Source organism: Bos grunniens, chromosome 2, assembly GCF_055505025.1.
Source record: "Bos grunniens cultivar Pamir isolate PY7600 chromosome 2, Bosgru_T2T1.0, whole genome shotgun sequence".
Classification (NCBI taxonomy): domain Eukaryota; kingdom Metazoa; phylum Chordata; class Mammalia; order Artiodactyla; family Bovidae; genus Bos; species Bos grunniens.
This window is the reverse complement of record NC_141166.1, coordinates 40,223,034-40,238,815: the sequence shown is the minus strand read 5'-3', so window position 1 is coordinate 40,238,815 and position 15,782 is coordinate 40,223,034. Positions and strand designations below refer to the sequence as shown.

Sequence of the window (15,782 nt, the reverse complement as noted above, 5' to 3'; positions counted from 1 at the left end):
CTGGTCTCTGGGAGTTTATCAAGTAGCCTATTTTTTAAGTCCCTCTCCCTCCTACCGAGGGTGTGATATCTTTTCTTAAAAACATTAGAGATTTAAAAAAAGATAGTTAAGAGTATAGAAAATTGGGTGAAATAGCATTAGTGAAAAAGAAGCCAGTTTTTAAAGAACTTTGCATGGCTTTAATTATTTGCTTTGAAAAAAAATAAGAATAGCACAAAATAAATGAGAGTATTTTAATCTGAATATAACAAGAGAATCTATTTAAGGGGAATTATGACCAGTATGAACTTAGAGTTGTGATTAAAGGAGGTCTATAAATTGCAAACTTTCAAAGTTTTAGCAAACTGTTCATTTATATTTTAGATGAATTCTTCTATTAAAAACCCCAAAATTCTTCTGCTGAAGTGTTCCATTGAATATCTCTACAGAGAAGAAACCAAATTTACTTGCATTGATCCTATTGTGCTTCAGGTAAGAACTCCTTACTGAAACCATAATCTGGAGGAATGTTTGTATACTGAGATACTTGCCAACTCTTATGCTTTCTTCCAGCTGGTTAAATTTGATAGGCAAACTTCATTGCTCTTGTTTCATTAAAAAAATGTATTATAGAAGACATTCTTATGCATCATACTTTAGAAGCTTACCAAAGCCTTTGTCACTGTTTTTAGTTGCAAAGTGTTAATGGCAACATGTGACTTTTGGGGAGTAGTTGAAAAAAAGGTGAAAATCCAAATCCTGTTTTTTCTTCCCACTGGGGTCATGAACTTACATTAAGGATTTGTCTAACTTAATCAGGTTCCCAGTGGTAACACCTGTTTTTCAGGACAGACCGTTCTACTAAAACATGTTTCTAGAACACCAAGTGTCTTACATATAGTTAATAAAAGGGAGTGATGTCAGATGGAAGTTGTGTCCATTTCTGTGTGGTTTTTCTTAAGTGAGGAGGCCCAGAATAGCTTTAGTAGGATTATAGCCCTCAGCTGGAAGGAAGAACAGCCTTGGCTCAGTTCCTACACAGCCCTTTAGCTCCATTTTAAGAGATTAGAAATGAGCTCCTGCTGAAAGAGCCCTCTCCCCAGGGAGACCCAGCCCCTGGTCCTGGATGGCTTTTGGGCACTCATTGCTTGGAGCTCCATTTCCAGTTGTATTGTTGCAATTGATTTTGTACATTTAAAATTTCCCTTGAGGCCACCTCCAGCTAGGCTGAGCTGCTTGGCTGGGCTGTCCAAGTTCTCTGTCAAGGTACCACTTATTATTCTTATTAGTGCTCTTGATATGAAGTTGCATAGGTTGTCTGCCCCAACTTCTTTTCTCCCATAAATGCTACTAATTAATTTGCAGTTGTTCAGAATGGGAGGTTTTCAGAAATGTGTTTTTCCTATTATAGCAGAAACACTTAATATTTGGTTCCAGAAACATTTAGGAAAAGCATTACTTGGAAATTCATGAGCACATTTTTGCAAGTGATAGGAGTAGTCACTTTTTAGAAAAAAATTAATTTATCTGGCTGTGCTGGGTCTTGGTTGCTGCATGGACTTTTCTGTAGTTGTGGTGAGTGGGGGCGACTCTCTAGGTATGGTGCACAGGCTTCTCATTGTGGCAGCTTCTCTGGTGGAGCACGGACTCTAGGTTTCGTAGCTTTAGTAATTGCGGCTCTTGGGCTCTATAGCACAGCCTCAGTAGTTGTGGTGCACAGGCTTAGTTGCTCCAAGGCATGTGGGATCTTCCCGGACCTGGGATGGAACTCATGTCTCTTGCATTGGTAGGCGGATTCTTTACCACTGAGCCACCAGGGAAACTTTTGTTCTCAATTCATAGACACAGAAAAAATTTAACTGTGGTGAAAAGCACCACGCTCTGTTGCTTAATGAACTCTGTTAACTGGGACTGTTTCCTGTTCGGAATTCAGCTAAGTATCAGTAAAAATGAGGGGTTTTAACCAGATTTATGCCATTCCTTCTAGCTCTGATTTACTATGACTTTTCAGTGAGAACTGAAATAAGGAATCAGAAGAAACACAGTTATGGTTTGTGGTAAATAGAGTTACTTTGATGCTGGGAATGTTCGTGATCTCACCGGTGTCAGTGGAAGACTTACAGACTTAAATCACAACCACATGGTTTGCAAGATGCATCCTGATTGCAGAGATGTTAAAATGTGTAAAATTGTTTTTAGTTACCAAAAAGTTGTCCTTATATTTATCCACTGTAACTCCCCTTTTATGACCAGGTTAATAGACTGAAGTCTTCATGTTGGACACATATGCTCTGGGCAAATGTATATTAATAAACATGATTTAATTAATATAACTTGTTAATTGTAACTTGTATAATTATATTAAGATGATGCTGTTAAAGTGCTGCACTCAATATGCTGACAAATTTGGATAACTCAGCAGTGGCCACTGGACTGGAGAAGGTCAGTTTCATTCTAATCCCAAAGAAGGGCAATGCCAAAGAACGTTCAAACTACCGCACAATTGGATGTCTGAGTAAATCCGTAATCTGAAAAGAAGCTTTAAGATAGGAGAAGATGTTTAATGCCAGGCTGGATGAAGCACAAGCTGGAATCAAGATTGCGGGGAGAAATATCAATAACTTCAGATATGCAGATGGCACCACTCTTAGGGCAGAAAGCAAAGAGGAACTAAAGAGCCTTTGATGAAAGTGAAAGAGGAGAGTGAAAAAGCTGGCTTAAAACTCAACATTCAAAGAGCTAAGATCATGGCATCCAGTCCCGTCAGTTTATGGCAAATAGATGGGGAAACAATGGAACAGTGACAACCAGTGACTTTATTTTTGCTCCAGGATTACTGCAGACAGTGACTACAGCCATGAAATTAAGACGCTTGCTCCAGACCTAGACAGCATATTAAAAAGCAGAGACCTCACTATGCCGACAAAGGTCCTTATACTCGAAGCTGTGGTTTTTCCAGTAGTCATGTACTGATGTGAAAGTTAGACCATAAAGAAGGCTGAGCACTGAAGAACTGATGCTTTTCAACTGTGGTGTTGGAGAAGACTCTTGAGAGTCCCTTGGACAACAAGGAAATCAAACCAGTTAATCCTCAAGGAAATCAGTCCTGAATATTCATTGGAAAGACTGATGCTGAATCTGAAACTCCAATACTTTGGCCACCTCATGCGAAGAACTGACTCATTTGAAAATACCCTGATGCTGGGAAAGATTGAAGGCGGGAGGAGAAGGGGACGACAGAGGATGAGATGGTTGGATGGCATCACTGACTCAGTGGATGTGAGTTAGAGCAAACTTCGGGAGATAGTGAAGGATAGGGAAGCCTGGCGTGCTGCAGTTCACGGGGTCTCAAAAAGTCGGATACGATTGAGCAACTGAATAACAGCAACAAAGCATCTTGTTCATCAGTGCTTCAGAACATAGTTTATTATATCTTTAAGTCCTGACCTATTCAGGTTTTTAGTTTGAATTGACAGAAAATGTCAGTTGATTTAACACCCTACCCCCCGCCCTTTGCTTGGAATGGGGGAACTCATCGTGGCATGACCAAAGAGGAAGCTGAAAGGTAGCTAGTAAAAAAGGAGAGTGAGAAAAAAAGGGCAAGGATAAAATTAGGCTGGGCATCATACTGTCTTCACAAGGTCTGCCCCAGAGGTCTGTTGTTCTACCCCTGCTCCATTCTGTCTTCCTGGCCTGCCTCCTGATACTTGTTCCTTGCTGAACCTGGTCCAAGCCCCAATTTTAGCAAGGTGTTTCATGTACAATCATAATAATTGACTGGAGCTGGAACTGTGAGGAAATGTATTTGCTATCCCTATATTGGAGGCCAGAAACTTAAAAAAAAAATGAATTTTAGTTCTTTATTGAAGCTGCACAAATAAAGTAATCTAAGATGTCATTAAATTGCAATTTAATAAGCAGAGTAGGAAATTAACACATTTCAGGGAAAAAAATTTCATTTTGTTGGGACTTTCCTGGTGGTCCAGTGGTCGAGAATCCGCCTGCCAATGCGGGTCTGGAAGATTACACATGCTGCAGAGCAGCTCAGCTCGTTGGCCACAGCTACGGAGCCTGCACTCTAGAGCCCATGTAACACAACTGCCGAAGCCCGCGCGCCCTAGAGCCTTTTGCTGTGCAACAAGACAAACCACCGCAATGAGAAGCCCCATGGACTGCAACTAGAGTAGCTCCCGCAACTACAGGAAGCCCTTGTGCAGCAACCAAAAATAAGTAAATAAAAATTAAGAAAATTTTAAAATGGGAAAAAAAAAATCTTTTTGTTAATGGAGAATTTGAGAATGTCCAGTTTCTATCAGTAAGACAGAGAAAGGTGAAAAGAAATACAACAGGGCAAGTTCATTGCAGGGAATAGGCTCATCCATTGCTGGCGGCTCTGACCACGAATACAGAATTGACTCAGAAAACACTGGGCATTTGGAGCAGAAGTGACAGGTGTGTCCCCACCTTCCATTGTCTCCTGAGTCCAGAGATTTTATAAAGCCATTAACTAATTATATTTTTTAAACTCTAGTTGTTATTTACAACATTCATTTGCTTTGAGAGTAAGCCTTTGTCATGAAATTGTATTAAACATTGTTTTAATTTGTAACTACCACTGTTCTAAGTAGAATATTATCTGTTGGGAGATAGAAATTAGGAAGTAGTTGAAATAGTATCTGTTAGTTATTTATTCAAATACCTTGAAAGAAGAGATATTCTGGTTAGTTTCAGAATGTAAAAGGGGAAATCCATAATTATATTAAAAATACTTAGTTGCTTTCATTTGGGAAGCTGTGAGAATTTTTTGATTTTTTAAGCTTCAAGAGCTAGCTAATTGGATTCTTGGCTTTTACTACAAGTTATTAAGAACTCAAAGTCCTTCAAAGAAAAATTAGTGAGTTGGAGAATAAAGTTTCTCCTGAAACTCTTTCTAGCATAGTCAGCAGTTTAGAATGATAAATAGTATTCTTGGTTGTGTTTGAATTAATTTGCTTACACAGTGGTAAGTGATATTTAGCCAATTTTTACCTGAGATTGAGGACCTGAAAAATGAGTTAACACGTCAGTACAATGTTTACTTAGTAGGAAACTTCTATTAGTAGTGGTTTGTGAATGAAGAAAACTTAGTTTGATGTTACTAGTCACACTGCCCTAGTATTTTTACTTATCTAGATCTTGATTTGTACCACATACAATGTTTTTTATTTATCTTACTTAGGAAAGGGAATTCCTAAAGAATTATGTTCAGCGAATAGTTGATGTTCGACCCACACTGGTTCTGGTTGAGAAAACGGTATCTCGAATTGCACAGGATATGTTGCTGGAACACGGCATTACTTTGGTCATTAATGTAAAATCAGTGAGTGTTCTTATTTTTCTGTTATTTATAAAAATGACAGCTTGTAAATTTATATGCATGTGTGGTAGATATACAGTGTTCTTTGATTGTTTATTTCTTAGCTGTGCTATATATATTGAAAGCACAGGCACGGCAGCGCTGTCCTTATTTAAGACTGGAGGATCTCAGGCTCGAAGAAAGTATAATTAATGTAGCACTCATACATAATGAGTTATTAAGTGTCTACCAAACCATAGGTGTAGTTGACGTTAGTTATTAAGTAGTCTTTGTGGAGGCATCATTTTGTTTGGGAAATCGTACAAAGCAGAAAATTTTCTCTCCCTTGAAAAATTACCTTCTTTAGTATAGAGGTCAGTTGTGGAAATTCCCCACCCACCACCCCTGAATCACTGTCTTGTGCCAGTGAATAATGCTTAAATATCTTGATGTTATTAATGTTAGTATGGTTTATTTTAGTAAGCACATACTGATTGCTAAGTGTAGACTTATCTAGAATCAGTAAAAGTCATATAATTACTAAAATCAAGGAAATTCATCTTGAAAGAAAATAGGGCATTTTCTATTTTCTATTTTTTTTTGGTGAGGGCATTTTCAAATGTTTCTATTATTTTTCCATATAAAATGTACTAAAATTTTATTCTTCTTTAATTTTGTAATATGATGTTGTTCTGTGTTCTAGCAAGTTTTGGAACGAGTTAGCCGGATGACCCAAGGTGATTTGGTGATGTCAATGGACCAGCTGCTTACCAAACCCCACCTGGGCACCTGTCACAAATTTTACATGCAGATGTTTCAGTTGCCTAATGGTGAGTGACCTTTAGTGTAGATTTACCTGAAAGGGGGGACCTGAGGAAATGAAACTCATGAGAACGACGATGTTGATATATTAATAGTAGGAAATGGCTATTAGCATACAAAGTAGTCTTACTTAAGAGTTTTTGTCTGGTAGACATTAAAATAATGAACTAATTCTGTCTGGACTTCTGGATTGCCACCTAAACCTTTTTAACCTTGTGTTTGTTTATTTGTAGAACAAACCAAGACACTGATGTTTTTTGAAGGCTGTCCACAGCACCTGGGCTGTACAATCAAGCTTAGAGGAGGCTCTGATTATGAGCTGGCTCGAGTTAAGGAGATCTTAATATTTATGATCTGTGTAGCTTATCATTCTCAACTAGAAATCTCCTTCCTTATGGATGAATTTGCTATGCCTCCTACATTAACGCAAAACCCTTCCTTCCATTCTCTGATTGAAGGACAGGAGGATGAAGGGGCTTCACAGGAGCCATTCAGCGGAAGTCCCCTCCCCCGGGAGCCTGACTTCCCCCCAGACTTTCTGCCTTCTGATGATGGCAGTTTGCTAGAAACAAGGATTCTGTTTGAGAAGGGTGACCAGGAGAATAAGAGTGTGCCACAGGATGTTGCCTCTTTGAAGCCTCAAGAGCATGCCCCAGCAGCTTGCCCGATGGGTGCCCCCTGTGCTCTCTTTCCATCAGTACCAGAGTCATTGCTTCCGCTCCATGTGGATGACCAACAGGACGCAATAGGCAGTGAGCAGCCAGAGGCTTTGCAGCAAACAGAGGAGCTTCCGGATCCCACAAGCCAGATGAGAGCCTTTAGAGACCCTCTGCAGGATGACACTGGCCTGTATGTTACCGAGGAAGTTACCTCTTCTGAAGATAAACGGAAGACTGATTCTTTGACCTTTAAGCAAGAGTTGAAAGATGTGATCCTCTGTATCTCGCCAGTCATCACATTCCGGGAGCCCTTCCTTTTAACTGACAAGGGCATGAGATGCTCTACCCGAGATTATTTTGCGGAGCAGGTTTACTGGTCTCCTCTCCTCAATAAGGAGTTCAAGGAAATGGAGAGCAGGCGAAAGAAACAGATGCTTAGGGATCTCTCTGGCCTTCAGGGCATGAATGGAAGTGTTCAGGCCAAGTCCATTCAAGTCCTGCCCTCACATGAGCTCGTGAGCACCAGAATTGCTGAGCACCTGGGGGACAGCCAGAGCTTGGGGAGAATGCTAGCCGATTATCGGGCCAGAGGAGGAAGAATCCAGCAAAAAAACTCAGATCCTTTTGCTTACTCAAAGGAGGCGTCAAGCACCTCAAGTGGAAAATCAGGAAGCAGAACTGAAGGTGATGAGGAAAAAGGGTTGATTACAAGTGATGCAGTGTGGTCGACAAAGGTGAGCAAGACTGCTTTTGTGCTTGTGTACATTTAAGATGGGTGGAAAATCTCTGCTATGGCAAGGTAAAAAAGTCAAATATGACAGCTTACATGCAGATTTATTAAATATTTCATCTGTGCTTTTTTTTTTGGTCTCTTTTGTCTTACGTGTTGCTTTAAAATGTAAGAAATAGGAGTGTAATGTGATGAAACTAGATTTGAAGCTTTCAGGCTAAGCTCACAGCAAACTCGGAAGAACTGTGAGGTAGGGGGCAGTGTGGAGCTGCTTAAAATTTCTGACATGATGACTTGGGTGTAATGTGATGTGTCTTTGATCCTTTTAATGGTAGCCAGCGGGAGAGTAGAGTTGGAAGCTTATTATAGGAAATGGATGTGTTTTTTTTCCTTATTATAGGAAATTATAGGTGATAAAACTCATGAACAAATCCATCTTTTGAGGAGAAAATATAGTTGTTTAATAAAACAAGTAGATGTTCACTTTTACAAGTCTGCTGCTGCTGCTGCTAAGTCGCTTCAGTCGTGTCTGACTCTGTGCGACCCCATAGACGAGTCTAGGAAGGATTAAATAATGATAGTATATTGTTTTTAATACATAAAACTGGAAAAAAGGAATGTGATAAGAGCCATGGTTAATGAAGTTTGGAAAAATGCTTACAATAAACTTAATATAAATATATATTTTATACATTTATATAAACTTATTAAAAGTGATTTGGGGGTCTTTTAAATTTACATGAGCACATATATATTTTTGATTCATGATTTCTATCTTTTATAACTCATTCCTTGTACATTATCTATAAAACACAGATAAGTAAGCATTTTGTGTAAGGATGCTTACATTTTATTGTAATGTATGTACAAGGATATTTACTGAAGCGGTTATTTCTGACTGTTTGCTGTTAAAAGGATGAGTTGGATCTCATTGAATGACGCAGAGAGAGCCCATGACATATTTTCTTGTGTTAAAAAGCAGATTGTGTTTTAATATATGTAGCATCATCCCATTTTTATAAAAAAACAGAATCACCTATGTATACTTCTGTGGGTGTTTATGTTTATATATGTATGAGCTAGCGCAAATACATGATTTTTAACCACACAGTAAAATTTATCAGTTTAGGAGGTGGGGCAGCTTCAGAGGAGGAGAGGCTTTATGTACTTCAGGGACTTTTGCATCTTCCTCTGAGCTGTTTAAATTTTTACAGAGACAGATGTTACCTTTGTAATGATCAAAAGCAGGTATAAAATACAAATAAATACCTTAGAATTTAGATTTCTGGGTGTCTCAGGTTGAGATTATATCCAACTATCAATTCAGACTGTTTCATATTTAAATAACTACTCCCCAAATAATTTAATGTAGTTTTGTACATATAAAGAGTAAGAAAACAAGTTTAGACATGCTTGCATTTTTAAACCTTTTGGATTGTTTTAACTTAAAAATTAACTGCTCTTCTTCCTTATATTTAGTTCCCTGTAGTTTTCAGTCTTCACTGGAACCCCTGTAGTGCTGATAGAGGCTTTACAAACCTAGTGGAGTGTGTTGGATGTTGGAGGCAGGCGTTGGAGTTGGAGTGCTCACCCAGATGTTCCTTCCCTTGCAGGTGGACTGTCTGAACCCTGTCAACCACCAGAGGCTGTGTGTGCTCTTCAGCAGCTCTTCTGCCCAGTCCAGCAATGCTCCCAGTGCCTGTGTCAGTCCTTGGTAGGACTCCTTCCCTCCCTTGCATGTTGCACTTAAGAACACAATTCCAGCAACTGAAAAAAATTCAGCCATTAGGCTGTGTAGGTACACGGCAAGCTGCTGGTCATATGTGAATTGATGGAACTTTAAAACTTGTAAATTAAATTATGAAATTTGGATTTGTTCATGGGTAGAAGTAAATAAAAATATGTTAAGAGTGAAGAGGGATGCAAGAACAGTTTGTAATTATAAAAAAGTTAAAGTTGTTACATAAAAGCTAGTTTTAAGCACTTTGATAACATGCACAAATCAGGCAGGTTTTCTTTGGGCATTGTTTTCATAAAAGTCAGTTTTTTGCCTTAAGTTTTATTCTAAAACTTAATTCTAAGTAGATTGATAGAAACACATTTTATAATGTTACAATTTATTTCCAATGATAGTCACAAAGTCTAGTTATTATACAGTTTACCTCTGGTCTTAAGTACTATAGAACATAACTGCTTGTTTTTGGAGTACTTGCCACAAAAAGAATGTCTTCCATATTTTAATTTTTGACACCAGAAACACTCATTTCTACCAGTGAGATCAGGGAGTCTTCTACATCGGTGTTGCTCGTCAGGCTGACTTGGGTCTGGTTGAGCCCATGGGAATTTTCTCTGGGAATTTAGGTCGAGTTTGAATAAGATGTCAGTTTCAAAAGGGTATGTGTAGCTGAACTCTCTTATTTAGGTATAAAGTTGGATATAAATTTAGGAACTGGCTCTCCTGGAAGAATATGAGCTGCTGCTCTTCGTGCTTAGTAATGGTATAGACTGGAGAGCAGAGACAGGAGTCCCATTTTATATTGATGGAGTTTAAAGCTTTGTAAAGGAAACTTGTACTTCTTCCTAATGCAAATCAGACTTACCCATTTAATGTTATTGTTTATGTATCTTGATTAAATAGTTTCATAAGATACTAATGGACTGGGAATGGATATGATGCTGTAATATGGTAGTCCAAACCTATTATATCAGATAAGGTAAAACCTGTTCTGTAACAACAAAAGAATATTACCTGTTTTGTTGGTAATAATACTGAATTATAAGTACATCTAACAGATAGCAATTTGGGGTCTGATGAAAATGTCTTTGCTGGGTTGTAATTCTAATGATATGTTTCTAAGAAATGATCTTTTCTTTTAGGATTGTAACAATGGAATTTTATGGAAAAAATGATCTTACATTAGGAATATTTTTAGAGAGATACTGTTTCCGGTAAGAACCAGTTTTCTCCTTATGTTCTATTTATGCTTTTTTTGATGCACAGAATTTCAACCTAAACATAAACATGAGTTGGAGCACTGTTGTTTGACCTTCCTGTTCACGCCTCATATCAGAGGCGTGATATGAGAGAAGTACTGTACAGAGAAGTAATCTGTTTTATATTCAACCCAGGAAGTCTTCTCCAGTTCATTTTTCAGATCTATGCCCATCTAATTGCCCTGCAGTCCTGCAGATTTTTTTTTAGGATGTCTGTTTTTACAGTGATTCAAATGAAAGACAAGAGAAACTAAGGGCCTCAGTTTAAATCTTAGTGCCTTCGCTTGGCACTTACATGACAAAGAGCAAGTAGCTTAATCTTTGTGTGTGCATGCTTAGTTGTGTCCAACTCCTTGCGACTCCATGAACTGTAGCCCCCCAGACTGCTCTGTCCATGGAATTTTTCAGGCAAGAATCCTGGAGGGGGTTGCTGTTTCCTTCTCTAGGGGATCTTCCCAACCGAGGGGTCTAATCCTCATCTCTTGTGTCTCCTGCATTGGTAGGCAGGTTCTTTAGCACTAGCATCACCTGGGTTAATCTTTACCAGCCCCCTTTATAGTTTTTAACAAACTTCACAAACATCAAGAGTTTTAATAAGTAAAATGAGATGATGTTTTAGAAATGCTTGGCAAATGGAAGGTGCTTAACAAGTGGAACATATCACTGTGATGTGGTTGAAGGCAGGGTGTTCAACTCTGCAGGCTCGTAGCAGGACAAGTGGTACCCTGATCAGATCATCCACCATCATCCTTACTCTGGAGAGGATGCTGCACTTTATCGTATGCAGTCCTGATTAGCCAGCATTCATTATACATGGCTCCTCGGTTTCATGGTTAATGTGAGGACTTTCTTTTTGTCAAAGGCCTTCCTATCAGTGCCCTAGCATGTTCTGTGATACCCCCATGGTGCACCACATTCGACGCTTTGTCCATGGCCAAGGCTGTGTGCAGATAATCCTAAAGGAGCTGGATTCTCCAGTACCTGGATATCAGCATACAATTCTCACCTACTCCTGGTGCAGAATGTGCAAACAGGTAAGTGTACCCTGTTGCTGTACTATTTCGTGTAGTATCATTTCTTTCTATAGTTCTTTCTTTGTGGGGGAGGGTGGCCTCTGTTATTTTGGATTTGATATTTGTCTTTGGGCTCTTATTTATTTTACCTGCTGTATGTTCCCTTTAATGTTTATTTCCTGAAGGTTCCATTTTAGGATTTATCAGTTATTATATAAAATATAGGTACCATGTCCAGTAAAATATATGGAGACTTTATCTTGACTGTTCTCGATTATGTTTGTTTATTCATCAGCAGACACTTATTTAGCACCGCATAGGTACCAGGTACTGTGCTGGGCCTTAGGAATGAAGAAAGAACAAGGTGTTGGCTCCTGTCCTCTCGGGGAGGAAACAGTCTTATAACACAATAATTACAGTGTGCTAGAATGCTTGTGTAAGTTAGTCTAGATCAACATTTCTGTCTTAAGAGATGCAGATGAGGCCATGTTTAATTGATCTCTGCTGTTTCTCATATTTATTCTTGGGGACAAAACTGTATATTTTGTTTCCTCTCTGTGCTTTTCTATCTCTGGAGGAAATATTTGGTGCTAGTATTTTGTTTTTAATACATACTTTTTATTCAAATTGTTTGTAATGTGTATGTGCCGGATTTAACTTCATTGTTATATTAATTGGCTTATTTTGGAGTGTGTTTGGAATCACATACAGGAATTACAGACAAAATAATAGTGCAGCCTATTTCAATATTAGTGGTTGAGGAGGGCAAAGTCAAAGATAGATAGTCTTCAGTAGAAACATACATCTGTGAAATCATGTGTTGCAGTAATTGGTCTTTATATGCTTGTTCTTCTAGGCCTTTAGTCATTGTTAGGCAGCTGGCAATATTTTGTTGTAGAATGTGTGAACTTTTGTAGATTGTCTACTGAAATAAGTAACTTAAATTTGATCTTTATATCTTGTATGTTTGGTATATACACATGATTGCAAAACAAAACTTCAGCCTTTGGGGTTATGCTAGAAAGGAAAAGGTAAACAGTTTTTGTTACACAGAAGTGAAAAATTTTATGTGTCACAAAAAAGTTACAACATATATGACCCAATATTAATATACTTACTATTAAACTTCTATAAGCCATAATAGAAATAATAGGCAAAGGGCATGAGAAAGCAATTTAATACAGATGGCCAGTAGACATGTGCAAATACATGTTACTCATTAGTAATAATAAAAGATGAATAAATAAAATAAGTGAAGTATGTTTTTATTTATTTTTTAAATAAGTCACATTTCAAAGATACATAATTCCTGACGTCAGTAAGAAAGTAGGGAAATGGATACTCTCAGATACTGGTGGTAATTGTGTCTCCAAATAGGTGTACTGGTTTATACAGTATGGCAGAAAGTATCAAAGACCAGATAAATGTTCATGCCCTTCTTTGACCTACCAATTTCCACTTTTATTAATTTATTGCAAGGAAATCGTTATGGATACTTACAAGTGTGTTTTATATACCTACATTGAAAAGTTCATCAAAATAATGAAAAGCTTGAAATGTTTTAAATGCCCACCAATAGGGATTGGTTAAACATGTCCGTATAATAGGATATTCTGCAGCTGTTAAAAATCAAGCTGCTTAAGAATATTCAATGTGGGAAAATATGATGTATTACTAATAATCAAGGTTATGAAGCTACAAGAAAGAGTTTTTATTTATAAACATCCTGGCTAAGGATATATGCTTTCATGTCTGGAAAGAAAGCAAATGTACTAGCATATTGATGGTGGTGGTAGGGTTACTGATGAGACAGTTTCCGTAGCCATCCCTCACCCCACCCACCTCCAAATATTTTTTTGTTTTTCTAGTTTTCTGCAGTCAGAATATACTAGGTTTGTACTAAAGAAGAAAATACATATATTTTTTTAAAGAGATTCTCAGTATGTGATTAGATAACAATTTATGCTGAATTTCAGGTAACACCAGTTGTTGCTCTTTCCAATGAGTCTTGGTCCATGTCATTTGCAAAATACCTGGAACTTAGGTTTTATGGGCACCAGTACACCCGCAGAGCCAATGCTGAGCCATGTGGTCACTCCATCCACCACGATTATCACCAGTATTTCTCCTATAACCAGATGGTGGCGTCTTTCAGGTAAGAAGTCTGAGCAACCTTGTCACAGACACATACTCCCTGGAAGGCTTTGTAGCATTTCCACTGTTACTAGATTGAACTCACTTTTGGTGTGTGTTGTTCCCCACCCATCAGCCTTGCAAATGCAGGGCTGTACTCTGTGAAGAGCTTTCAGTGCTATTATTTATTTTATTCTTTAAGAAATGTGTTACTATTACCCTCACTTAGAGACCTTATAGCTACAAATAGAGCTAGCAAGTGATGGGGTCATGATATAAACTGGTAGATTTGCTATTGTAGGTGTGACTCTTAACCATTGCTTTTGCATCTGAGAGCTTGTCAGAATTTTTGCTAAGACATTACTTAGCATAAGGATAATTGGATAGAACTGGATAGAGCTGAAATCACTACTTCAAAGAATGGTTTTAAATGACTGAGAAACCCTTCAGAATATATCCAGAATCTAGGGACTTCTTGGTGGTCCAGGGGTTAAGAATCTGCCTGCCAACACAAGGGACATGAGTTTGATCTCTGGTCCAGGAGGATCTCATGCTGTGGAGCAACTAAGCCCCTGGGCCACAACTGCTGGGCCTGCCCCCTAGATGTGCTCTGCAACAAGGAAGCTATTGCAGTGAGAAGCCCACGCACAGCAGCAAAGACCCAGCATAGCCATATATATCCAGAATCTGAACATATCTCACCACCTTCAGCACTCCCCTTCTGAGCTGAATCTCTGTCGTCCTTCCCTAGATTATTGCAATAGTCTCAACCAGCTTCCCTTTAGCCTCGCCCTGCAGCACAGCAGTCAGAGTGGTCCTATTGTATGAAAATCAGCTTAGGCCACTCTTGTGCTCTGGAGCCTCCAGCGGTGTCTGTTTCACCCTGAGTGAAAGCCAGAGTCCATTTATGGGTCTCTAAGCCCCTCATACTCAGGCTTCTCACCCCTTCTCCTCTCCCCTTGCTCACCGTGTTTCAGCCTCGCTGGCCTCCAGGCTGGGCCTCAGTTATGCCAGGTAACATCCTTCCTGGGAGCCTCTCATTGCTCTTCCATCTCTGTGCTGTCTGCTTCTAGACATTTGCTTATTTTTCCTTACTTTTTTCAGATCTTTGTTCAGATTTCACCTGCCCTGACTCCCTCTCACCCCTAGCACTCCTTGCTTCTTTTTCGCCCTTTATTTTGCTCTGTAGCACCTACTCTCTGGCATAAGGTATGTTTTAAGTATTTATTTTTATTTATTGCCCAAGTCTTGTTGTTCCTGAATCATGAGAGCAGGAATTTTGGCCCTTGCTCAGCACCTAAAACAGCATCTGACACATAATAAGTCCTCAGAAAATGTTTGTAATTGAACCTATATCCTTTTTCAAGCAAGAGCTATTAACCATGAACCTAGGGCCTAGGTTGGATATAGTGTTTACTAGACAACATGAACTTAAAGTGGAAAGGAAACTCATGAAGAATCCTTGGAAGCTGAGAAGGTAGTGAATACCTGTGTCCAAGCTAATTGTAGGAAGGAGTTCCTCTCTCTTCTTGAAGGTTTCTATCCCAGTCATTTGTTTTTAAAGCACACGAGGATGGCCTCAGGAGATAAATGATGATAGCACAATGCAGGGGAAAAACAACACAGAACAAAATCTTTTTAAAACTGGGAAGGATATTGGTAATGATTGAAAGTGGTCTTCAGTATTTTTGGTTTGCAAATGCCATTTTATAGAAACTTTAAGATCTCTTATGCCCATAAGACTTAGTTGGCTGTCATGATACACTTCTACTCAAAATATTAAAATATTTTTCACTTTTCTACTATTACTTGTATTTTCTCCTCTCAGTTATTCTCCCATTCGGCTTCTTGAAGTGTGTGTTCCACTTCCCAAAATATTCATTAAACGTCAAGTCCCACTAAAAGTGTCCCTTCTTCAGGATCTGAAGGACTTCTTTCAGAAGTAAGTTTCATTTTCTTTGATCATCTGTTTTTGTTTAGTACTGCCTGAAATCTGAACTACTTTAAATATCTTGTTTGTTCAGTCAGCTTTCTTTGAAAACAGAAATAACCTATTTTCCTAATTGTATTTTGTATATGTCTGATGTAAAAATGGGAAAATGTAGACAATACACCAA

The 15,782-nt window shown here is 38.5% G+C and overlaps 1 protein-coding gene across 29 annotated transcripts in view; it reads left to right on the top strand.

Annotated features, from left to right (window-relative positions):
• The window catches only part of PIKFYVE (phosphoinositide kinase, FYVE-type zinc finger containing), an 81,638-nt gene that overhangs the window by 41,697 nt on the left and 24,159 nt on the right, over positions 1-15,782 (top strand). For 28 of the 29 annotated variants that reach the window (XR_015142940.1, XM_086342943.1, XM_086343095.1 and 25 more), the window contains 9 exons: positions 364-471; positions 5,198-5,338; positions 6,018-6,144; positions 6,370-7,529; positions 9,139-9,239; positions 10,403-10,474; positions 11,382-11,553; positions 13,509-13,687; positions 15,494-15,607. Coding sequence is in view for 28 of the 29 variants with exons in the window: in XM_086342943.1 (XP_086199069.1) it covers positions 364-471; positions 5,198-5,338; positions 6,018-6,144; positions 6,370-7,529; positions 9,139-9,239; positions 10,403-10,474; positions 11,382-11,553; positions 13,509-13,687; positions 15,494-15,607 (2,174 nt within the window). In the remaining variant the exon portion in view is untranslated. The remainder of the gene's footprint in view (positions 1-363; positions 472-5,197; positions 5,339-6,017; positions 6,145-6,369; positions 7,530-9,138; positions 9,240-10,402; positions 10,475-11,381; positions 11,554-13,508; positions 13,688-15,493; positions 15,608-15,782) is intronic. The other variant, XM_086343139.1, reaches the window with a different exon arrangement.